This window comes from Aplidium turbinatum, chromosome 8 (genome assembly GCF_918807975.1).
Source record: "Aplidium turbinatum chromosome 8, kaAplTurb1.1, whole genome shotgun sequence".
Taxonomy (NCBI): domain Eukaryota; kingdom Metazoa; phylum Chordata; class Ascidiacea; order Aplousobranchia; family Polyclinidae; genus Aplidium; species Aplidium turbinatum.
Window position 1 is genome coordinate 30769147 of NC_137479.1, and position 27261 is coordinate 30796407.

The window sequence follows — 27261 nt, forward strand, 5'->3', positions numbered from 1 at the left end:
ATTAATGCAAATTATGGTAAGTACCAAGATAAGCTACGGTAAGCAACAATTAACTTCTGGGCCTAAACCAAGAACCTACCATATGACACAAGATCTCATTTAAATCTCAGCGCAAACAGGTTGCCAACGAACACAAAAGCAAACATTTGATGGAACTTAAAACTACTCGTATTCAGGCTAAACTAAGTCAGGTGAGATACCAGATTTCTAAATCTGTGTCACTTTTCAAGCCACGAAGCATGACCGACACGGTTGAGGTAATAACTAAATTCCTATAATTCCACATTACAGTAAACGAAAATGTTGTGGGTCACCATTTAACTTATATAAAACTACAGAATGTTACCAAAAAAACATAGAACAACTATTCTGGCTGAAAACGTACATCTAATGTAAACCTAAAAAATGAAACATGCCTCTTTTAATTAGCGAAAGTGCCTTTGCCCACATCTTCCAAAGCTGAGTTTTTCGTACATTCTTCAATTTTATTTTACATTTTATTTGTATTTTATTTTAGAGTCCTCTACACTACTTTGGCAAAAAAAAACTATTTTTTGTCAAATATATATGCTGCTGCTTCCGGCAGTCAATTGGAATTGACAGCAGGAGGTTATAACAGGTAAGAAAATGCAAGATCGCGTGTGTTTGATTCTTCTAAGGCTAAGCTGATATAAAAACACTCATTTTGCAACAAACAAATTATCAGTAAATATTCCAATAAGGGAACGTTCAAATATTACGTAACGCTTTTTTTCCGAATTTTTGACCCCCCCCCCCCCTCCCCCATGTAACGCCAACGTAACGCTTTTTTCAATCCCCCCTCCCCCATGTAACGCTTTTTCACTACAAATTCAGCACAAAAAACTTCCATTCCGTACTCGAAAGCGTTACGTAACGTTTTGCTTGAACCCCTCCCCCCGATGTGACGCTAACGTAACGCTTTGCATAACCCCCCCCCCTCCCCCTCGAAGGCGTTACGTAATATTTGAACGTTCCCTAACCAAACAATCACCATCATTTACATAAAAAAAATTTAATTTAAGAATTTCACCCAAAACCGCTGCAAAAAATCAAATGCCAAGCTCACAATTAAGCACATAAAAGTAACTTAACTTCGTTATTTGCAAGGTCGGATTAATGTAGACCTACACTCAGTGGCCGACTTGATGGCAATTGTGAACGTCTTTGACTTGAGTGGGAATGAAACCTCCGTCGAGATTGTAGGCTGCCACGGTGTCCAGCATGGCGTTCTTCAACTTGTCCACGTTTCAAGACGAATGAATAGCAGACAATTTTGAAACGACTGCAAACTTCACATGAGTTGGCTATCTTCGAGATAATTTTGATTTACCACATTTTGTCGTTACTTCCTCTTCATCAGCGAATCCCAAGAATTACTCACAAGTTACATCGCTATAGAACCTCGACAGCAAGAGCCTTCAAGAGGCGATCAGTCCGCCTGACAAGCCAAATAAGGTAGGCCTACCTACAAAACATACTTTTTTAGCATACATATCCAGTGCTGAGGAGGGGTATAATTTTGTGAAGGGCACAGGGTGGAAAAGTAAGCAACCAAAAGACTTTGGCTGCTTGCGTTTGGTTACCTCGTTGTGGCCGATTTATTGTTCGCAGATGTTCCTACATAAGCCCAACCCAGTCTCAACAGAGAGCTGATTCTTATTTCCACTCTTTTGTAACTTATAAGTAGCCCACCACAGATGATACTTCTCATTTCTCAATCAATAAATAAACAGACAAAAAATCCACCAACGAATGTCAAGCTTTTATTGTTTATTAAAAATCACAGTTTACGCGACAAAACTCCAATAGCTTTCTCATCTGACGCTCAATTGCTGGACTGGAAGGAACGCTTCAAGCGATGCGTATTTTTACATTCATTCACCCTTAGTACCGATACTGACTTATTCGGAGGAACAGTTTGTGACGTAATAATGCAAAACAAAACGCAACTTGACTTACATAGAAATAAAATTGGAATAAACGTGTGTGGCTAGGCCAGACTAATCTTCTTGTGCGTCAACAATGCCTTTCGAAAGACAAAAAGCATCGCTTTTGTTGAATCATCTTTAAAATGGCAGATACCACTGGTGTGCAGTTGTGGCCGACTTATTGCCATCATGAAAAATCGATACATAATAAATAAGTTCAATATTGCACTCGGAAAGCTGACAATATTGCAGTAATATTGTTAGTTCAAAGACATGCGGTTAAGCCAGTGAAAGCTCTGAAAGACGACTCCTTGGAGCAAGGAACAAACAGAATCTGACAACAATTGACGTAAAATGAAAAAATAAAGAACTTTCTAGCGAGGAATGGAACAATTCTAGCTTGTCATCACAGAGGATCCGTTTGCAAATAAAGTGCCGGTACTAATGTGATTGGTCGGTGCCCAACCTTCTTTTCCGGATTGCAGGACACGCACCTTGATCCAACCCTCCTGTGGTAGAACGACATTGCATTAGTTTCATCGTCAATGAGTACCAAAGAGAAAACACTCGTCTCACGCAATACGATATCAACGACCATAGGTGGTCAACTTAAGACAAGGTACCATATCTTCTGTAGTACCAAAAGCAAGACAGGCAGGGCAGGGTTATATAGTATACTGTACAGGGCCGTTGAGAAGGTATTTTGGGCCCGGTACCAATGAAATCCTTGAAATGATTCCAGGCCCAAAAAATGATCTCGGGCCCGGGCCCAAAAGTATCCTCTGAACCTCCCTGCCAACGCTACTGACCGAAAGTATAATTATTGGAAAGCATTGTGATGACACAATGTTCACTGATGGCAGTGGAACAAGATAAAGTGCAACAGCCTTGGTTTCACAAGATTTTTCACCATGCAAACATCACGTGACAGTTTCTCGCTCTGAATGTAGAAGCTTTGTTTGATTCCAACCTTCTCTCTCCGCAACTAACTATCCTCACTATCTAGTGGGCGGAATAATTCAGACAATAACACAACAATTAGTAACTTTGTCAAGCTCAGTGACTGGGCCTGTGACAGTGGTTCAAAGCTTTCATACCGTATTTATCCGTGTACAAGTCGCAAAATCTTGCCCAAAAAGGTTGGGGTGCGACTTATACACGAGGGTGCGACTTATACACAAGGTTCTGAACTTCTGACAAACGAATGCTACAGATCGCGCGTTAGCGCTGCTATTAAGCGTTTGTATTTTGCGTGCGAGCATTTCCAACAATCTCGATGGGAGTGAAGATGATTATCTGTGGGATCACCAGGATGATGATGAGGGTGAAGAATAAAGTAACGAAGAAGACATCCCACCTTCATGGGATGCAGATGAAGAAATGCCCCAAGAACAATGGGACAAACTATTTGGCATCAGTGAAGATGAAAACTAGTTTGAGGGCTTTTAAAATTTTGATTGTTGTTTTTCAATAAAATTTGCTAAAAAAAAATTTTGTACCAATATTTGAGCCAAATTTTGGGGTGCGACTTATACACGGATAAATACAGTAAGTACGAGAAACTGCGAGGATGAAGCTCTCTCAGTAGGAGAATGAAGATTTCCACAATCCAAAATCTCACCCTTGAACAAACAATGTAACAACCCACCTTTCCCTTCTCTAAGATGTCGACATCATCTCCAACATGGAGGATCACTTCACCGTCGTCCAATATTTTCGTCCGTTCCTTCATCACAACATACTTACAGCTACTAGCTGTGACCTACAGTATATCAACACAAGTTTCACAAATTAATGCCCAACATTAAAAGTTTAAAAAAATATCAAAAACAAATAAATGTAATGTTTGATTCGAAAGACTTGCAGTCAATTTGATATAATCAGACCACATCTAAAGTCAGGCCAAGTTGATTTAGTCCGATGAGGTTTCATTGAGCCAAACCGACTGTGTTCAAACATTCCATGCCCAGACTCGGCCTGATAACATTGAATATCACAACTATCTGACGCATGTTCACATTTCATAAGAGTGTTACATGTAGGCTACCCAAACCCTACAAGACTAGGTCACAAACATTATGACATTTACGAATTGTTGTTGTGAACAACATTCATCTTGCTATGATGTCACAATCGTCAAGATCAAGAAACAAACAGTTGAGAGATAATGCAACGTTTTTTTTTCAAAACGTCACAGCTTCTCCAAGCGCACTTACGGAATCATCGGAGGCATCTTCCGTGTCGGACATCGATCGTGGGGGGGTGACTAACCGTGGCAGGGAGCGAGATTCTGAAGACAATAAAAGTTTATTTCTATAAACATTGCAACACAGCGGGATAAAGGTAGACCTTTTTTTTTTTGGAATAACTCGTGAAGTGTGATCTTGTACCACTAAACATTGACTCCACCAACTCAATGGACCAAGAGGTGTGGAGAGGAAGACTTCGCTCTCGACAGATGCGTGAGGATTAATAAAGAGCAGAGAGATAAACTGCTATAACCACGACCTTCGAAAGCTGCCACAGAGAATCTTGAACAGGAGGCTGCAACCACTGGTTGAGTTGTGAATTGCAATGAGGCTGCGCGCAAGAAACATCTCGAGATGTTCCCCACACATGTCACAACAACCACTCACTTCTCTTTGTGTTGAATCCGTCGCCTTCAGCTTTCTCGTCTACGTCATCAGTGATTTTACTGAGAGATGCTTTCTCGGAAGAATCGTCGAGAATTTTCTGCGGAAAGAAATAAACAATTATCATAAAGTATCATAAAGTGATTAGTAAAGGTGGTCTCGTACTCAGGTATTGAGCTTCGGGAATGAGAAGATAAGGTTCTCATTATACTAACCCTTCGGCACTAACGAGAGTAGGGTGGCCAGTTCGTTTCTCTCAGCCGCCTTTTCTTTAGCAACTATACCCAGTAGCCACCCAATTTATTACACCCTGGGTAGACGTGAGTCCCATACTTGAATCCAAGCATCGGGGGATGAGAAGATAAGGTTCTCATTATACAAAGCCAAAAGCCATCGGCACGAACGAAAGTAGGGTTCTAACGAGAGTAGAGTAAGGTCCTTTCTCTCGGCCGCCTTTACTTCAGCAACTATGTCTAATGTCTATGTTGTCTAACCAATTTATTTCAACCTGGGTAGAGGTGAGCGGTGTTTATCAACAACTAACTTGAGCCGAGTGTCGAACCAGGTTCGCATAATTGGAAAACCAACGTCTTATCCGCTGCGTCACCCCAACGCTATTTAAGCAAACAAGTAAACTATCTTATTGCGGAAGTCGCTTTATATGCTCCATTTCTGACTAGGATCCTGTTTCATGGGCCGCTTTCAACAACTGAAAAATTTTAATGGAACATATTCAAAGACCATGTCCTGAAAAGCCTGGTGAACTGTACTGGTTAGATAAACGGTAGACTACATGGGATGACAAAACAAATGTTTGTTACGTCATACCCGACGGAGATGTTTGTCCTTGCCCTTGCCCATCGAAGCGGAACGGATCAAAGTGGATTTCTTTTTCGTATCAGTAGCTTTGTCAGGTTTGGGAGTGTCACGTCCAAAACCACTCGGCCGCATCTTCTTGTTGAGGCTCTCGCTACGCTTCACTGCTTTCGTGGGCTTCTTGGTATCTGGTATAAAACATGAATATTCGTCATGTAAATAGTTTCAAAATTCATAATTTGCCCAGAAAATAATTTAACAAGGCATTACAGGCCAACTACTTCTTCACAAAACCCACAAATGCTTAATAAAACTCGACAAGTGATTTTTGGACTTGAAATGAAGGCGGTTTATTGCTTGAAAAGCAATGTCCGTTTGACGTCATCAAAGTGTGTTTTTGACTATTTTGAGTCATTGCTACCAAGATTTTCCCGGTTGAAAATATATTGCAACCGACTGTTTGAAAACTCATAAATTCAATCATTACATCGACACATGCACAAGCCCTCACCAGCGGTGCGGGGTTCTGGTGGGGTAGTTTCACTTTTGGGTTGGGACGAGAGAATCTTCTTGACCTCCCTAACCCAATCCTGCTTGACGAGCACACTAGGTGCCAGTAGAGTGTACACGTCCTCTCTACCTTGATACCAGATCTCAAACTTTCGGGGATCCCCCTTCAAAGTCTCGGTAATGCCGACCGCATTCATCTGCCAACACAGCAAGTAGTCGGTTAAAGGGCTTGTTCTTTGTGCAACTTGTAAGTAACCTTGCAATATAACTTTGGAAGAGAATACTTTTATTGTATAGTACCATAAATAAACGAATAACAACGAATTTGAATAGAGTTGTGTGAACAAAAAAATAAATTGAGTTACTGTTCGTAAAAAATGTTTTGTTGTTGTTTTTAGTTTTCTTGGTGTGATGTTTGTCGTATCCAGGCTTACACCAGGTGGTTGAAGATTTGGATTAAGTGGACAGGAAGGCAAGGAAGCCAATCTTCGTGTCCACCTTCAGTCATGCCTTTAAGTGTCCTGCTACAGACACAGCCGCATGCTCTTGAGCGGTGTCGAACCGGCGGCCTTTCGATTGCCGTTCCAGTGTTCTCACCACTCGGCTATGCAGAAGACAAGTATGGACAGAAAGAGATCAAAATCTTGACAACTACATTGAGAGGTGGATGGTTCGAAACCACCAGTGTGCAACCGGGGTCACTGCACTCAGCCCCATCTACTCCCAGAACAGACCCCACCAAAACTATCTAGGGAAGACGCTTGTTCTACATTATAATAATGATGTGATGTTATCCAACCAAATACTCTGTAGCCAATCATATGTTTATGCATTTAATTCTGCACTGACACCATTTCACCGGCTGACATCGACAGCAACCCATCCACTGTACGAGATATTCTCGCTTAACTTTAGAATGCGATGGGAAACACTTTTAAGATTTTAACTTCATGACATGTGTATTTTTATCTTTTACAAACGGCACAGACAATCGAAGCGTCTGCGACTTTTGCTTGTGAGTCACAATCATAGCAATGATCATCAAGTGTAACATCCTGATTGCGCCAGAATCTAACCAACAGTTGCACAACGCATTGTGGCAATTACATGTACTTTGCTAGTTTGTTTATTTATGGCACTGTTGAAACAAAAATAAATTGACTTGACATACCTGTACTTAAGAGAAGTTTCCGTAGAAAAAAAGATTCTTGTAAACTAATAAACTACGACTTACCATTCAACGTTTGAGAAACAGCAACGAATGTGTATACACGAGAGGGTAGCAAACTGACCTTGATTGAGTTTTTAAACTGATAATGGCATCCTTTGCCACCACTTAGCGACGAGGTGGACTGGCCGATATTGCCCGAAGAATTAGTGTCACCGCCGTTTGCCTCATTGGTCTGATGTTTGCAAAACAGAAGCTCCTTCTCGTAAAGGAAAAGATGACGTTGCACAGTTTTGCTGAAAGAAAACGATGACAAGGATGACTCAGCATCTTTCGACAGGTGTCAAAGCAAAGAACTGCGTGATGAAAAATCACTTCACCACTTGTCTCGCAAAGCCAAATTACATATAGGCCCACCGATCAGGCGTTCATTTGAACACAACAAGGCGTATTTTCTGTCCAATGAAGAACTTTCCGTTTAGTTTATTCAAATAGAATGTAAAATATGTGGAGAAGCCTCTGGAATTGAATCCTTCCACCATCCAGGATACTAATGCTTCCGGGCAACAATGAAGTTGCTAAAAATCGACCTTTGCTTCTAATCATTCAAGACGCACACACAATTTATATAAACAAAACTGATATCAGTCAAAAATGGTTATGATTGAACGACAAAAGAACTATCATATGCCAGATTTTAAAAAGCACCAAATTCCATATTGTGCAGTTTAAAATTGTAGGATAATTAATCAATAGACAGTAAACTGTGTCTCTTTCGTCTTCCATAGTTATTGCATCAACCAACGTTCCAAACTAACCACATTGTTACCTGAACCGAGGCCTCGCTAGGTTCTTCACTTTCGTCTTCTTGTGGTCGATCTGCATCGAGAACTGGCCTTGCATGCAGAGCTTCCCCAGGGAGTCAAGATCGGTCTATGGACAGAAAGAGATCAAAATCTTGACAACTACATTGAGAGGTGGATGGTTCGAAACCACCAGTGTGCAACCGGGGTCACTGCACTCGGCCCCATCTACTCCCAGAACAGACCCCACCAAAACTATAGGGAAGACGCTTGTTTTACATTATTATAATAAGCGCACCAAAGACTTCACCAATCACCATTATCAATATTGATAGGCAAGTTATTGTGTGCTGCTGCCTGTGTTATACACTCCAATCTAAAGCAAAATAAAGGACGCATAAACAAAGTACTTGCCTCGTATGAGACTAAGGGTTTGGAGAAGCTCTCCTGCTGACAGAAGAACTGGACAGAACAACGAGATATTTTACTTCATAAAAAAACTGAAGGGGCAAATTTATCTTGGTACAGTCCGCAAGGGGTAAACAAGAGCGGGAGAACCTCTGGCATAGATCAATGTGATATCAAAATTACGCGGCAGCTTCTTTCCAGTGCCACCTTTACTTCGTGATTAAGCAGCTGTTACAGTAATTCCTGGACTGGGTAAGCAACATGACAAGGCTCGAAATCTAACCGGAGTCCGAATTGTTTACCTAGCACAGCATACGCATTACGCAACGCATGTTCTGTCGGGTGGTACACAGTATGGCTACTACGTACCGGGTAGCCGCAGACGGCAGTCTCATGCATCGAATCATTGACCGACTTGAGCACTGCAAGCATGGCTTGGACGGCGCTCTGTAGCTCCTTCAAGTGTTGATTGCTGTATTTCAAGATTTGCTGCAAAAAAATCACCACAAGGTGGCAAGGAATTACAGAGATGAAAGTTTGACAAAAACTTTCAACGTAAAAAAAGAATCAACAAAAGAGAAACTTTTCAAATGTCCACCATCATAGCTCATCGACCTGACGAAACATCGATCTCACAGATCCCAGAGCTGAGAGAATGCACTGGTTACAATCGGATGACGTCGTGGATTGTTGCTTCATAAGCGAGATGGACACATTCAGACTAAAATGCACACAACACCTTGAAACTGAAGATTTAATGCTTTGTCTGGTGACTCCCTCAAGCAAAGCACGTAACAAGAAAACTGGATCAGCACGACACATACGTGCCATACAAAAGTCGCCTATCAAAAGTAAACTTAGTGACATATAGCATCAGCCACACAGACGCGACCTACTTGCAGCAGCAGCTGGTACTTCGTTATCCTCTGCACGGGTTTTAACAAATAAGCCGCCAGCGATAAGCGGTGGCCCAGTCTCTGCTGGCAATCCAGGAAGAACTGATGATGCTCTCCCACGCGGGATCGCAACCTCTCGGATCTGGCGCTGTTTTGACAATACTCCGAATAAATGTTGAACTCATTTTTCTACAAAAACAAAATAGTAGGTTAAAGACTCAAGTGTTTAAATACCAGCAAAGTGTCGATGCCCTTTTTAAACAACGAGAAACCGACCAAACGACATGTAAGCCACAACATAGCCAGGGATAATATTAAGATATTGATGTGCATCAGCCCCGGTACCTCTGTGGCCATCACAAAGAAACTTTATGGACCGTTCATCCATCATCGTGTTCGTGGCTTGTGCCGGTGGACAAAGATATACTTCGAGTGGGCGGCAAAGTCGCGATCATTTATGCAAAACTCAGACGTGTGTTCGGTAGGTATCGAACCGAGGTCCCTCCGAACATTGAAGATTCGCTCTCACCACTGAGTCGATGCTCGGTAGCTCGATTTCAGATCAATTTTAAGAAAGAACATCGGTTCCACAGCGCCCCGGAACACGCGGTTTATCTCGGCGTGATACTTAGGCTAATGGTGTGTATAAACAATGGGGGCAGTTGACTTATTATTAGTTATTAGTTTATTACATGTGGTTTGGTTATCTCTTCAGCAAGAAAAGTTCGTCACAGCTCAAAGAAAACCTGCGTATTGACACTTAGGTGAACCCAATGCCGAGCTCAAAATATTTGTTAAGAAACTAGACAAACTAAATATATTGAGTATTATTTGCTCGAGATAAACACAAGACACCGCCAACGTGCCACCACCACACGCCATCTTCATATTATCTGCTCAACCAAATGAACTGAGTTGGAAGGTGCTAATATTGACACAGTATCCGCCCATCACGCAGGCAGTTTGAAGCAAGCACCGTGAGCAATTCGTCAGTAATGTAAGTCGTCAGTTGGATCTAGTCAACGGTAAGTTTGTAAATAGTAAACAGGAGCTATACTGGTTCGACTCTCGGAGCGTGCGTTTGAGCAACGCCCTTTTAGAACTGTTCACCATACGGCAGCATGTAGTGGATAGAATAGTTTACAGAAAACAACGCTTCAACAAACAGACACTTCACTCTGTCCATCTCGGTGATCGGGCCTACGTCAGTGGTTCAATTGTCCGAAATAACCTTCCGCAAAAGCTTTCTCAGTATGGTAATAAAAGTCGCGACAGTCGATAAATCTATCTTGGAATTAATGTGCAGCGCAATAGTTTGGCGGGATTTTACGCCCAGAGCGAAACTCAAAACAATCAAAATCTGTAAATCTGCCTAAACATTAGCAGATCTTAAAACAAGTATCTGGCAATCATGGCGTTCAAAGCGTCTAAAAATGTCTTTGTGATGTCACAATTGGCTTCGGTTGTGTGCCCACAACAGACTACCGTGTGCGATTAAAAAACGCACCCTCTTGATAAAGCAGGCTCCCACTGAAGAGGGATCGCCTTCGCATTTCTCCAGCTCACTGAGGAAGATGTTGCAATGAAAAGTATAAATATCCTCCATGTTGCCTAGCAACACCCGCTTGTTTCCCTTCAGTTCCTCAGGAACCACGTTGGAGTACGTGACGTCATCGATGGCATCTCCGTACCCCTGCACAAGGCATCGTCTATTTATGTCGGAACTTCAAAAACTTTATTAGATTTTAGGTGCACGCTAGATACGCATTTACTCATCAGACAATATGTTGGTCTTCATAACTTAAGACCCTCTGTGTCATTAAAATATTACCGGTACATGGACATTGGACAACGTATCAATACAGAAGAATTAACACAACCCAAATAATCGATGAACTAAATTGATTCACAACATGTGTCCGCACGAGGGCAGTACCTGCACGATGGCTTTCAGTTCTTCAACGTACACCCTCTCCGTGGCGAGGAGTTCTTTCATCACGTGCCTGCAGCAACATAATATGTAAACCATGACAACTTGCATTGCTATAAGGCCGGCTTTAACGAACGATAACATCCGGGCTACTTCATGTCATCACAATGGAGTCACGACGGAATTCTGATTATGTTACAAAGTTTTATAATGACATGTTCCCTGAGTCGGGTGATCGTATGCCAGTCGCTCAGAGGCAGAACGCAGAAGGATATTGGTTCGACGCCGGCCTTGAACGGGCGGCTGCAGGCTAGCAAGACATTTTTGTAGCACGTGGAATTGAATAAACAGCAAGATGAGAAAGCCAACCTTGTGTCTTGCAAAACACAGTCCCACGTTCAGAGCAGGTATCGAACCGGTATCCTTGCGAATGTTCGACTACCAGACACAAACCTGGGCACGATGTCACGTGATGGTTTAAGCTTCAAAGCAATTATCACCACAGACTGGACACTTCTGTGTAAGAGCAAACGACCTTAGTTTGATCCCAGGCATGTGCAAAGAGGCACTGAACGATTTGATTTCAACCCCAATTAAATGGTTAAATGTGATGTCACAGACACGCATTGATATGACGTCAATAGAGAGTTACACGATGTTTCCTACTCACTGAAGCTTGACGTAAGGTTCGGAAGGCTGAGATGAATGCGTGGCTGCTGATGATGAACGCTTCGGAGATGACGCCAGAGACTGTAAAAGAAAGAGAAGGGGGAATGCAAATGAGATGTGCACTCGGGGACTGGGGGGGGAGGCGAATTGCATTTGGAGGAAATAAATTTCTATATGAAATGCGTGGTAGAAACTAAGTGAAAAGAACATTTTGTTTGCAGAACGCAACATATTAGTACTTCAGTTCATATTGAACAAAACAACCTTCTTCCGTACAATTGTTGCCGCATATTGAGGTTTATGAAAGTAACCAATCCAGTGGAAGCACTTGTCAATTTATGATGAGTCTTAACTTTCTTTCTCATAGCCAGCACAGGAAACTGCACAACCACAATGCAACAGTCCACACTATGGCAGCTAGCTCACCACTCGAAGCAGCTCAGTAGCAGGGAAGTACCAACACATCAGGCTTGTTCATTGAGTGAGGTTGTTTGACAGCTAGACAGGCGAGACACACGGTTGAACTGACGAATTCTCGATCAATAAATTGATTTCGTCTTTGCCTCATGCTAAGCAAGATAGGTCAATATGACGGTAAAAGCTTCACTTCCCCACTGACACTCAATCGGTTACCAGTTACCACAGGCAGACGACACAAAAACTTACCAAAATTTCCATGCGAGATTTATTGCGCACGTGTCTCGGCCGCTACATTGAAACGCATGAAAAAGCAAGACGCAGCATAGTGAGTAGCGCTGTCGTCAGCATAACAAACTGGTGCACGATTCTTCAACAAACTAGGAGTTGTTACGTCACTAACGGGATCGATAAACACACTCTCCATGTTACTCAGTAAGCTGTTGTTTCTATCAAACCCGCACTGCGACGAAACAAGCGAAAACACGTAGATGGAGTGTCACTGGATATCAGTACCACGTCATACTGCTTGGTACTCACCGCTGACTTAGGCCTCTCTTTGTTTTCGATGGTGTTGTTAAGCACCGCAGTCCCAGCGCTGGGTTCAACCTTCTTGGACGGCTCGACCACCTGGACGGGCCGGTCCACGTGCCTGGCTATCACTTTCTTCAACCCGGCCCGACGCTTCTCATAGATCACCCTCACCTCCTTGTGACGCAGGTTGGCGGTTTGGACGTATGTCTGAAACGAACTTCTACATGACGACGCAGTACCAGGAATTGTTTCACCCGAATTGAAAAGTTTCGTGGTAATGGAAACAACATAATCCCCACACTGCCTACAGTTTTATATGAACAGCGAAAGACAGTGGTGTGGAAACATATGTGGAGTAAGGTGGAGCAAAATAAAAAATTGTTTTTTCAAATCAAATTTTCATAGAAATACATGTTACAGTACATGCTGGGCCAGTAGTCTCACAACAATCCTAAGCTATTGCAAGTGAATATGACTTGTTCTTTAGCTAGTAGGTTAAAATTCCCCTTTGCACCTACGGTATAGTAGATTACTGCACATTGTATACCCTAATGCGGAGGCCATCTGCCAGCAGTGGCATGACAGGCTGATGATGATGAATTATAACTTGGAGTGGCCGAACACACCATCACTGCACCACACAAGCTGATTGTTTACTTTTGACAAGGCCAGGTTTAGACCTCAATTTTCGAAACAAGGAGATTTGTTCAAGAATGACAATGTTTCAAGAGATCACTGTCTGTTTGTCTCAGTTCCTGACCTCTATGACAGCCACAGGCGATACAGATAACCACAAAAGCCTCCTTGTCACGCCACGATCCATTCGATGCAAAAGCAACGATGGCATCAATAACATTTCAACACGCACGTCATTTAACAATCAACGCAGCTTTGCGACAAACGAAGCCTTCCACAGGTGGACAATGTGGAAGCTTTTGTAACGTTCTTAAGTGTAAACATAATGAGAATGGCCATTATGAACACAGCTTGAGACGCATTCATCATTCATTTAGGAAGTCAAAACCACAATCAAGCAGGGCCCAGTTCAACTGGGAATAAGATAGAAAAAACTCCGCAAAGGTGGTTAGGCTTGTTATACTCCACCTACTTTAAAGTTTGTTACGCTGAAGAAAATGAGCAAAAAATATAAACTCCAATGTTTTCGTCAGGGAAGCAAAGCCCGTTTAATATTTCATGTTTGCATCAAGAAAAGAAATAAAATATTCATGTCTTCACGAAAATCTCAAATCAATAACAAGTACTTATGCTTCAACTTTGCACAAATTCAACGTAATTCATCAGCAAAAGCAACAACCAACCTTTAAACCGGCTGGTAGTGAATCTTCCGGAATGGCAGCCCTTGCTTCTTCGCTTTCGAAAATAATTTCAAGTTCCGACAAAGCTTGCTTAGCTCCTTCGAAGGTCTGTGGCTTCTCTATGGTCTGACCCGCCAGAGTGCTCATTGCTCGGTCACACCACGAGTTTAGCTGCAAATAACAAAACGGTGAGCGCTGAGCAATTATATAGGGCGGGTGTGTGATGCCGGGCTTTCCAATGCAATTGACCATGGCAGCCATTACGTTGGCTATTCTAGTAGACACTACAAAAGTGGGACGCGGCTACTGTCGTTCCATCAAACAAATTCATAATTAGAACATAAAGTGGACCACAGCCGCTGCCTTTGTATCATGAAGCAAAGTTATCTTGTCTGTGAGGTTTCCAGACATACCATAACAAATTAGCTCAGACCTACGATCGACATCAGTGATTTAAACTCAAGCACCGCATCGGGAGACGCTCATTACAATTGTGACGGTTGAACCAACGCGAACTGACGATGGCACTACCGAAATAACAGGATTATAATACAACCACATACAGAACAGTGACAAATTCTGACTTCAACGTCATTTCATTTATAAGTAGTATAGCTATTCAATACACGATATGAAAATTCATTAATAGGTACTACAAAACTACATAATCTTAATATATTGTTACCAACAGTTAAAATAGAATAGAAAACGTCCCGTGCCACCTAAGGTTTCACACAAAGTCCATGTTCACTTGTTCAGGTACAAACTTATTCAAATAGATATTACAACTTGGTTACGGATTCAAATAAATATTTTAGGTGAATCAATGGGAGGCACGGAAGTCTTCTTTTTCAGTTTTTGCGGTTAATATTTTGGTTCTGCTTGGTGTGTCGAGCACTTTATTTGCAACTTCTGCATCTCTGGAATTACGATAATATCACGATATGCATAAAAACGATGGTCTCATACTCAATTACTGAGCTTCGGTGAATGAAGAAGATGAGGCTCTTATCACACTAAGCCTTCGGCACTAATGAGAGTAGGTTGGCCGGTTCGTTTCTCTTGGCTGCCGTTCTTTCAGCAACTATGCCTACCCAAGTTCTTACACCCTGAGCAGAGGTGAGCGATGTTTTTCAACAACCAGCTTCAGCGGGTGTCGAACCAGGTTCGCATTATTGCCAACGCATCCGCTGCACCACCCCACAGCTACATTACGGTACATAATATGTTATTGCAATAACGTTTTACAAACATTCCCTGTCATCACGGTTACCTCATCGAGGGCAGTGAGGACAAATCGGGCTTCGGAGAGGAATCTGGATTTCCGTTGAAACAATTCGTTGATGGCTGCCGACACTTTGATCACCTCACTGCACTTGGGAGCTATGCAGTCTATAGCATAGTGTTGCTCCTCAATGAGCATGCCACCCCGCTCCGATAACAATATGCACTCCTCCTTGCATTTCTATGAAAGAAAACGTTGAAATGTAGATACTAGTTTTGATTGGAGAGCATTTTCAAAAAGCATTTATCATAACCAACATTTAAACAATGCAATTGCTAGCTTATATTAATATTCATGAGAAGATTTAAGTACGGTACTTTGAATATTTGGTTATTGTTATTTAAAAAAGCCATTATTATTATTGTAACTGTCTCCGCCGCCAGTGTAGCCAAATCGTTTGGCATCCGCTGGCTTCGATCAGTCTTTCAACAAGGTTGATAGGATCTCCATTCTGTTTTGTCCATTGCGATGTTTTGCAATCGATGGAGATGTGGTGTGCTGAGCAGGGATCCCAGGCCAGCTTTTCTGATGTCAGATCTCAGCAGTTGTAATAAATAATGGGAAAAGACGATAACCTTCTCGCGGTTCACCCTGTCAGTACTGATTTTTCAGGAAGCTAATCATCGTCTAGGCTTGCGGGCTGACAGCCGCATAAACACCGAGTGGGTGGTAAAAGGATAAACCCTCAGCCCACCTTCGGAAAGATGTCTAACTTTCGAAAAAGCCATCCGGTGTTTATCCTGATGAAGAACATCTTCTCCTTTCTAGATCGACCGCACAATCATCTGCCAATATCCTCGCCATGCGGATGCGATTTTCAATTATGACGTACAATTATCGAACGCAAACAGGCGTCATGTACGTTACTACAAATGCGTCATGTACGTTACCGGTACCACAAATGCGTTATGTACGTTACCACAAATGCGTCGTGCATTCTCTCAGTCTCGCATATGAAGGATTCGACCCACGATACACTGGTCCCAATGTCGCTGGTCTGGGAGTCGAACCACTGTTGGAAGGTCGAGAGCTTTGATATCACGACTCTGTAGTCCTGGAGAAAATATTACAAGCTTGTAGACGATGCAGGATTAGGTGCTTAGATGGAAAAAGGGAAAGATGGATTTTGCAGAGGTTTTCTCAACCGAGAGCATTAGCCTATCGTAAGACATCGGTGGTTTCTTCGAGTTGATGGCGAATGAAATACACAGTTGAGGTTCACACTCAATTCTTGCTGTATTTCGCACAAAATATTAAAAAATAAAGATTGATTGATTGGCGTTTATTTTTGTTGCGAATATAAATACACACATTCAAAGCAAAGTTAAATAATACAAACGATCACGTAGAATGTGTGGATACTGCAACGGGTGGCTGCGAAGTGACCTGGAAGGTCTTTTAGTAAAGCAGCCAACCTCAACAAAAGAAAAGGTAATAAATTAAAGATAAAAGAAGCAATCAAAGAATCGAAGCAAAGAAACTGATACGTTTCCACCATATTGCTATCGATATAGCCAAAAAGGCGAAGAGGTAAACAGTGCCAATAAAACCATGGATCAACACATGGACGTTTTTGGGACATGAAACGCCTTGTCACAAATATTCAAACTAAAAGTCGACAAATATAATCAAAGATCTGAAAAGTAATAGCCTGCATTCCATGCCACATACTTCCGCATTGCTTCACTTGATTGTGCGCAAACAATAGAAGCCTTAACCAAGCGTCACCTGCTCGAATTGTCGCAACTCAAGACATTGCTTCAGTTTCTCCTCGTGCCTGGTCCAAAACTTTCCGAAAGCCGCATCCGTTTCTTCAACCAAGACCATGATGCTGGAAACGAACATCCATTATGCGTTTGATGACGTCCCAGCAACACATTGTCGTCAACAATAAGTTATGTTGGCAAACAATCAACAAGAGCAATCTCAACAAGCAAATCAATATTTTTTACATTGGTTCAACGTATGCAGACGTCGACTGATTTGCTAGTTGGAAAGCTACTTGTAGCACAACTGTTTTCTCAGCATAGAGGGCTCCGCTTATTATGGCCATTTAAAGCCGAAACTTTCACATTTGGATTCTGCGGAGAGCCACAATAATCTACACCCCCAGTAAAAGTTTCTAAACTACGCTTCATGATACTGTCGCAATAACTGGAAGTCAAGGAAAAACAAAGTTCAATTACAAACAACAAATGTTCAATTTCAAGCTGTTGGCCACTCGCTGGTGCTGATGACGCAGATGGAGATAAACGTGAGCACGTGGTGAAAGTTCATGTTTCAAATGTCACTTACGCAAACCGACGTCATGGAACAGTATATGGTCACAATAGATATTGTTACAAACTAAGCTACACTGATCAGATCCTCTGTTTACAAACGCTAAGTTCAGTGCATTTATTGTTGACCTTAATGGGCTTTGATATAGCCCGACAGCAAACACATCGTAACCAGAACAAACCTTTGTAAAGTGTCCGTCTCAAAACTGCTTTGAGTGTTAGCGATGATGCTCCCACCTTGTGGAGTTTGTATGGTGGTTTTCAGAGCAATGGCGGCTTTCAACAACTCATCAATTTTTTCCTGACAAATCAACAAAGCAACTTGTAAGTCAACTCAGAACTAAACAAAAAGATGATTGTTGATGTCATTTTGAAACCCTTCATTATTACATCACAATCAACGTCGACTATGATTCAAAGACAGGAAAAAGGCGACAATAGATTATGTTGTCTGTGGCTGTCTTGTTAATCACAGCAAACTTAACACAATGAAGAGCATTTTTTACCAACCCAGTCAGACAAACCCGTCCTTTCAACATCGATTTACCATCAGATGTCGAAAGACAGGTTTGATAGCTAGGAAGGAGCAGGGTTCATACTTTGTGGTTGTTGGTGTTTTCCTCTTGAATTTTGATGAGTATCTGTGTTGATGAAATATTGTTTGGAAACTCTGTTTCAGCTAATTCAGTCCCATACAGTTCTAATGCCATCCCCACTTCAGTAGCGTGAGATGTGAAGTCTTCAATCAACTGGAAGGAGAGAACAACAATTAGATCCAACCCTAAATGAACTGAATACTTTACAAGAAATTGAAAGCAATGATATTGTAATTAAATTGAAATCTTGTACTGTCACGGCTTTTTACAAACGATGGAGTGGTTTGCAGATTGGTTATTTATTTTCCTATTTAATGTGAGAAGTAAACCAAGAATATAACTTGGGTAGTGAGGTTATGTTTTACAACCATAAACAGACATAGCTCAGCGACAATACGACATTTAACATTGTAATACAAAAATAAAATAAAGCGAACGTTTTCGACTGTGCATATTCTGTAGTCCTTTTCAAGCCTATAAAAGAACATTTAATTACACATTGCATTAAATTGATTAAATTGTAAGGTGTGTGTTTCACTCATTGCTACTTTTGTTTTGTGCAATTATCTCGTTTTGTGCTTTAGTCTATATTGTGCAAACTGCCTGGATACTTCTCTGAACTTAGTTCTCTACTTGATCCGTTGTGTTGCATAGTCATTTTGTATTGAGCAGGATAAGGAGTCTTTCAATGTTTCGATTAAACAATATTTTTGATGTTGCACTGTGTTTCTCTAGTATTTTCTTATGCAATGTATAACTATTTTTTTCTTTCATAGGCTTGAAAAGGACTCTATGTATAGTCGAAAACGTTTAATGTATTTTATTTATGTATTACAATGTTAAATATCGTATTGTTGCTGAGCTATGTCTGTTTATGTTTGGAAACAAAAAAGGACAGAGTAACAAATAAAATCATCAGAGAACGAATGCAAGTTGGAGAGCTGGAAGAGAAGCTGAGACACGCCTTCAATTGTTGGGTCACGTCGTAAGAAGAGACGAAGATTATGTCGGAAGAAGAATAAGACAATTGGAAGTTGGTGAAAAAAAGCGAAGAAGGCCGAAAAGATAGAGAGATTGTGTGACAAAAGATATAGAAATAGTAGAAGTGAAGAAGGAAGATGCTGCTGACAGAGTGACGTAGAGGACTGCAATCTGAAGCGGCGACCCCACTTAAATTGGGAATAAAGCCAGAAGAATGTAGAATTAATTGCTTTCAATGGCTTGACAAGGGCTAGATGTATATAGCCGAAAACATTTGCTATTTCGCTTATTTTATCATGTTAAATGCCATTGTTGATGAGTTTTGTCTGTTTATGATTATTTATTTATTGTCGTCAACGTCAATGAAATTAAATATTTTTAAGTTGACACTAAATTTCATCCCACTTTGTGTTGGTGAAGCAAATTGAAATCATGCGAATAATGAAACTTACCATTCTGTTCCGAATCCACGTTTTGTGATCGTAGTCATAACTCCCACCAAACTCGTGTGTGAGCTGGTTCGGCGCAATGTAGTTGTATAGCTCGTCTAGTCCGGATAACATCGTCATCTGCACGAGTAAATGACACTCGCTTTATATTTCAAGTTAAAATTCGTAAACTCAACATGCGACGTTAAGTCTTTTTGAATGGAAACTCTGTTGAGCAAAACTCGTTTCGCCTCAGCGAGCACGCCACGTCCCTCTTTTGGCAATGACCTCGTCAATCAAATATCGATTTAAAAGAATCAGCAGACGTCGCTTGCCTTCGGTAGAATTGGGATTTATAAAAGTGATGATGATACATTGTTATCATCATCATCATAATCTGGCCAAGTGGCCATGACAAAATAACATCCAGTGTAGCGACACCTACCGGTACCTTCATCGCAAATTCGTCACGGCGCCAACGGAACCCAATGTTGGAAATCCTTCCTTGGAAGAATCCAACTGGACGGAGAACAAGCACCATTCGTAGGCAGCCCGGAAAGAACCCCTGCAGTGGATTAAACAAAATTTATTTCATGTGCTAATAGCACTGTACGTAGTAAACACTAGTTGCCGTACCAAGGGTTACGCTGGATAGTTGAAGGTTATATGAAACAAAGGAAATGCAAGGAAGCCAATCTTTGTGATCATTTTCATGCACGCACGTCATTAAGTGTCTTTTCAAAGACACGCTCATGAGCGGTGTCGAACCGACGGCCTTTCAAGTGTTGATATACTATTAGTTTTCAGCGCTCAACCATGGAGTGTCCTACAAACTGTTGGTAAATGCAATGAATCAAACCATCCATCAACAAGCCGCAGTTTCATTCAAACTGATGCGTGACAAACCACGATAAGCCAATTGAAAATTTGGCATTCCAAAGCAAAAATCAATTATCATGGTAACCCTCGCATTAGAACATGTCTTCGTGGGAATGAAATGTGGGTACACCAATACAACTACGATGCACGCAAATAGCAGTTGACGACCGCTTCATCTGACCTTTAAACAAAGTGACGTCACCTTATTTGACTTTAATTGATGAACTAATTGGCGGTCTTCAAATCACTTATTATTCAGCAAAAACGATGTTAATCGTGTATTTAAATACAAGATGAAAGCTAGAAGATGAAACCCATGAGGATTTGAGAAATGATAGTTTAACAGGTGATGGTGAACCTTAAGTGATCATGAAAGCCCGTTGTTACTTTTGCTACCATTGTAGTTAATCAGGTCTGTCCAGTCTCTGTCATGCTGATCCATCAGATATTACTAAAGAACACCGCCACTCATGCTGGCATCACGTGTGCAAAGTTCCCCAGGTTTTTTCGCGTCAAACCCGATCTGATATTAAGATACCTCAACCAACTCACATGGTGGTGCAGATGGCCGATTCCAAATGATTAATTTAGTTTCGACTTGTGCATGTGAACTGCTGCGTACACATAACGTCTATGGACGTTGAACCGATTTAAAATCTAGGGAAGATTTGGTCACTACAAATCAACCCGTCATTACAAATGAGTTACTTTGCTCCGATCTGATGAGCTCATTGACTCTCATGCGGCCACTTATCAACACCTACAATTGATGACGTAGCAACAACATATGGCCAGGCCGATTCCAGCTGCCACATTATGAGATTTCGTGTTAAACTCGCGGTAACGCTTCCAAACATACAGTTGACAACATGAAACACATTGGTGGTTGACGCGAGGGAAAGCCGGCAACTGCATCGCGTAGCTGTCATTTACACACCATCATGAGCCAATAATAGTAACTGCGCTTAGCTGTCTGTTTCAATGGGGTCCAAAATCGGCCAACATTTGCTACAAAAAGTTTTCAGCAATTTCTTGAGCTGAAGACAAATCTCAACAGCTTCCGGTGACGTCACTTAAGCGTAAGTGCACCCAGCAGCTTTCCCGCCCGCCGCAGTCGTTATGCATCATGAATTGACAACTATTTCAGGTATAAAACGACAAAAAGCAAATTTTGCAAAACCAACAAGGCTTTATGCGCAGAGCAAAAATTTGACACGAATACCTTTCTACATCCTGGCTGTTGCAATTACATAACGTATTCACACAAGGTAAATTTTAATCATAAATTCAAAAATTGACATCACATGATTCGCATTGTGATAAATTAATTCAATATATATACAAAAGAAATAGATCAAGCGTTGAAAGTTATGAAGTCCTCACCAGGAAGCCAAAGTGTGCAAAGTTGCAAGTGGAAATATGTCTTTGCAACACACGCCGTTATCAACAATACATGTTGAATCACTTGATAAGGAAGGGGTTACATGCAGTATAACAACGCTCGCAAACAAACACTAACAATCAAAAAGGCATAAGAGGAACCAAGTATATAGTTGCTTAATCAGCGAGAGATCATCGTAATAAAGAAACCATTTGCTGCTAATTTCCGCTTAATTGCTTACACCTCAGACAACCTACTTCCCAGTCAAAGTGGTGAAACATGTGACAATTGAATTGCCTTGATGTTGAAATAGAAACTGGAAAGTTCCAGCTAAGCATTGTTCACTATTTCTTGTGAACTTAACGAAGCTTTTCAATTTTGCAAGTAACTTTGTAAAGTTTCGTAATGAGGTCTCCATCAACACAAAGTAAGCACACCGTACATAGAAACAACATTATGCTGTGTTGCGATGATGCTAACTCACAACATGGTTAAGGATTATCTTGCAGGTAAAATCCTACCAAAGGTACAGAACGGGATTCGAACCTACTACTTAGGATTCCTGCCAGTACCAAATAGCAATTTATCTAATTGCAAACTGATAAAAAATATGTTGTGCACATGCACATCACATGCAGTTGACAAGAGGAAAGAAAAAGCAGGTTTGTTTTATTGGGTTTTGAAGAAAATTGATGCGTTTGTACAATATTCAATAAACAGTAAACAGTTGACCAAAAAACACAAGAGCAGATAAAATTATCTAGAAAGTAAGGTATTCCATAAACTGTATCCAAACAAACGGCTTAAAACTGACAAGATAATATAATAAATGGTATCAATACCACAAAAAGAGAACTCAATGCCAACCAAAATGAGAGACGAGAAACAACAAGTAAATGAAGTCACTGGTATCGAAGCAACTTTAATGGTCTGCTTCAGTGCTTCACTTTAATGACATCTTTAAAAGGTTTTAAATATCAAATGGAATAAGATAGATTATTAACATAAGGTAGACTCACAGCAAGTCTGACAAGAACTCCTCTCAGCGATGGCCATTTGTCCCTCCTCCGATCCACGACCAACACAAAGCCAACATCAGCATCACAAGTCCTATGACATTTGTACAAAGTTGTGCCTGGATACTTTGAAAGCAATATCATAAGGTAGGTATTTTATAAAGTTTTGGTGTTAGCACAGCAGTGTAACAAGCTTTAGAGCAGGGGTTCTTAACCTTTTTTCCCTTATTACCCATTTCTGTCCAGATCAAAGTCCCATTACCCAAAATCTAATTTTATCTATATTGCTATTTTGCCATAACTTATTAAAACAGCGTTATTCAACAAAAACAACATTTAATGTGAAGAACAACATCAACAGTGTCAGTGAGACATTTGCTCTTGTTTTTTTTTGTGTACAATTGATGCAATATTGGGTGCGATTTTGGATACTCCACAACGCAAATCTGACTCCAGATCTAACAGCTTGTTTCGAGATTTTGATTTCAAAGCAACAACACTTGAAAATGCTGATTCACAGAGATAAGTAGAAGGGAACATAGTCAACAATGTTAGTGGTTTTTACGCAACTTTTGGATATGCTTCAAAAAAAGCTTTGACAGATGATGTCTACGGTATCATGTCTATAAAAAACTCTTCTTGGATATCTTCATCTTCTTTACTTGGAAAATTTTCAACAGAAACTCTGAAAGGATTCCTTGTTAATGCCATCAAAGAAGTGTCTTGTTCAAAACCAGGAAAGTAGCGATGAAATTCCTTAATTAATCTGCTGAAGTGATCAACAACCTCACTTTGAATAATGCAATTGACACCGTTTGTCTCAATCATTTTATTCATCATTGGAAATTTGCTACTCTATAACCAGATTGCATTTTTGTTTTTCAAAGGTTAAGCTTAGCAATAAAAGCTGCAACCTTGTCTCGTAGTAGGCCTACCAACATGTTTGCATGCACACCTTGCAAGTTGCGGTTCAATTCGTTCAAATGAGAAAACCCGTCTGCTAGGAACGCCACCCTGGTCTGAAACATTGTATTTGAAATATCCGTCTTCAATTCTTGTTTATGTTGCATCTCAAGAAATTCAGTAACCTCTGGTAATAAACACACAAGCCGAATCAACATGTTTCCTTTTGAGAGCCAGCGTACAGAAGTATGGAACAACAGAGAATCATACTCAGCTTACTTGTCTTGGCACAATTTTCGGAAGAGTCGTGTATTAAGGGCACTCGCTTTTATATAGTTCACAACTTTAATAGCACAATCAAGTGCTTACTGAAGTGGCTGTGACATAGTTCTTGATGCCAACGCTTCCCTATGTATGATGCAGTGCGTTCCAATAATGTTGAGATTTTTCTGTTGGATAATTTGCAAAAAAACAAATCGCACCCCAAGCATAGCAGATGCCTCATCCGTGCAAACACTTCCAAATTTGCTTCAATTTAAATTTTTCTGTCGTAAAAAAGTCTTCCACTAGCTTTAGCACATCGCTAGCTTTTGTCGTTGTTTGCAATTGGCGGCAAAAAAGAAAATCTTCAATAGTGTTGTTGTGAAGATACCGAACAAACACCATCAGTTGAGAAAGATTCACAACATCAACAGACTCATCAAGCTGTATTCCAAACACAGGAGAAGCTTTGATATTTGTGATGAGTTGTGATTTGTTTGTTATAGATCTATAATTCTAAATATTCTGGTTCAGCTGATTACCCACCTGCTATCCTGAAATTACCCACATGTGGGTAATTACCCATAGGTTAAGAACCACTGCTTTAGAGCAAAAACAAGTACTGTGGTATCCTTCAGGGTTGAAGTTCTCTAACTGAGGGGGTCAAATGTTGGTGAAACAATCTTGAACTTCTGCTTTAAATGATATACTACCACTTCAAGTGCAGTCAAGTCTGTCTAATCCTCTAAGCATTTTTATGTGAAGAGCGTTTTATGACAAACAATACCTAAAATCATACATCAGCATAAAATATTAAAGTGCAGTCACCACAGCATACTTTGTGACACTTGTTAAATACAAAATCACATCTCGAAAATCTTCTTCCGTTACGTCACGAAGGTCTAGGTAATGGGGAAGGCATATGATTGGAGCATCGTTGAGATCTTTCCCACCATGCATGTATGCATAGCAGCACTCGAGCTGAGGTAGAAGTCGCTGAGCAGTAAGTGGCCGGACACACGGGGTCGCATTTGGATGTGACAAAGACTCTGCAACAGACAAAACATTAGCCTGGCCAGGAATGGTCAACAGGTGTGTAATATTTCATACGATTTTCACTACACGCCATAATAAACTCAGCAGTATTTATATGACATATACAGTATAAAAACATACATTAATGCTTTTTGCATATAATAAAGAATTCACTTTAAAAACTTACAAAAGGCAAAACAGGAAAAGTAACTTGAAAATAACAATATATGGTAGATATACTTGAAAGAAACACTGTGTTCACAAAAAGTTGAGCTAAATAATAAATATTATAGAACATACAACTATTTCAATAAACAGCTTTTGGATTGATTGGAGCTGGGCTACTTCATGTTGAAATAATGTTCTTCAGGTTGAAACTTGTCACATGTGAAAGCATTTCAAACTCACAATGGCATACATTTGGACAACCGACTCAATACAGCAGGATGTATAATGAAAGAACGGACAATACAATAAAACAATTAAAACTATTAAACCAGAATGCACATTTTGCCATTCAGTCTTTGATAAAATTTTCTCATTACAAACTGGTAAACAACAAGGTTACCGTACTTAATATAATCCTAAACAAAGTTCATACAACTGAAGAAACAAATCAATTGATGCAGATATCACAGCAGAGAAGAGAATCAGCATCAAAACTCATAATACACAAATAGTACAGTTTGTGAATACCACTATGTCCAAACATTACAAAACCATCAACAATATAATATAGGCTACAAATACACCACTTTGTTAGCATCCCTCCACCCTGTTTTCAATGCACAAAAGATCACTGACAACCAAATTACACTATCTTTCTGCACTGCTACAAGCATTATTCACTGCAAGTGCACCTCCCTACATTGCATTATACTAGGCTATATCATCAGCACCCCTGCCAAATGATATAAAGATATGTTGGAGTGTAACAAGATCCACTCCAATCAAGTTCATAAACTTAGAACAGATCCCTCAACACAAATCCTGAAGTCACATGAGCTTGTGCTGGGTGGCCTGTGCCATAAATACAAAAGCAATGACTCTTGAGGGGTCAGCAATAAAATCTAGCAGGAGCACCTGCAACGCAATCAACCACAACACAGCAAACAGCTTTTATTGATTGGCATTGTTTGCTTGCACTCCACAACCTTTAATTGACATGTTTCAAACGTATTTTAACACCAAACTTAGGCTAAACCCTACAGTTGTGTATTTTTAATTAAGCTATAAATAACTGAACACTTAAATCATACCGTACTTATAACAGTTGCAAAACAACTAAAAATAGCAAATATATAGCTTACTGGATTCAAACTTCAAATAGCCTGGTGAATGGTGATGGTACAGTATACTTTAGTACCGGTACCGTACATTCTGGAGGCCTACGGTACCATTTCCCACAGTTATAAATTAAGGCACCGTAATGCAAAGTTAATTCTTTATTAAATGCATACATCATTTAAAAGTGTACCTTTCGATGATGACTTGGTTGAGTGAACTGGAGGCAGAGTGGAAAGGCGATGGCACACTTCATTAAAATTGCTATAAGTCTTTTGAGATGATGAATCCTTACAATTTCCATTGTTACGGGTACCTGTTTCCCCACTTCCCCAAAGAAACAGGTTTTGACTCATTTTGGATTCTTGAACTTGACTTTCTGTGACTCCAATGCTATCAAATATGTCTTCAAAATCATCACTTTCTGAAGCAGAAGAACTTCCACTGGAAGAGAAGTTAACCTTGTCAGGAGATACTGGAACGCTGTCAATTTCATGGTTATCTATCATACTGCTGTCAGAAGTAAAATCGTAATCTGATGATGCAATGATGTTAACAGAGTTGTTATTGTCTTCTTTTAATTCGTTACCCAATTCTGAGTTGTTGTTTATTTCTTCTTCGCCAGCTGCTGCATCTACAGGAGAAAAATCTATTGCATTTCGGCGCTTTCTCACAAACTGACTTCCGTCTTGAAAGTGTTTGTTATCTACAAGTGAATCATCACTGTCTGAATGCAAAGAGACAACTTCGAGATCAACAGTGTCAAGAAACTGCAGCGAATTTCTGTCCACTTCCGTCAACGGCTCAAGTATGCTTGCTGCTTCGGTCGCACATTTACTGATATGTGACTGATGCAATCGATCATGCGTGACAATAGACGTCAT

At 40.6% G+C, this 27261-nt stretch overlaps 1 protein-coding gene across 1 annotated transcript; it reads right to left on the reverse strand.

Moving 5' to 3' along the window:
* Window positions 1-1776: 1776 nt before the first annotated feature.
* Window positions 1777-27261, reverse strand: LOC145776276 (guanine nucleotide exchange factor DBS-like). The gene is made up of 25 exons (XM_082587678.1): window positions 26571-27261; window positions 24897-25107; window positions 22898-22988; window positions 20070-20183; window positions 19643-19759; window positions 18213-18362; window positions 17796-17914; window positions 17063-17165; window positions 16254-16388; window positions 15323-15514; window positions 14053-14220; window positions 12740-12940; window positions 11784-11863; window positions 11120-11186; window positions 10691-10876; window positions 9184-9372; window positions 8657-8776; window positions 7906-8009; window positions 7201-7372; window positions 5910-6105; window positions 5411-5586; window positions 4586-4682; window positions 4166-4239; window positions 3598-3711; window positions 1777-2458 (listed from the first exon to the last, which is right to left on the reverse strand). The coding sequence occupies exons 1-25, from the start codon at window positions 27259-27261 to the stop codon at window positions 2345-2347; spliced, it is 3981 nt and encodes a 1326-aa protein (XP_082443804.1). The 3' UTR covers window positions 1777-2344.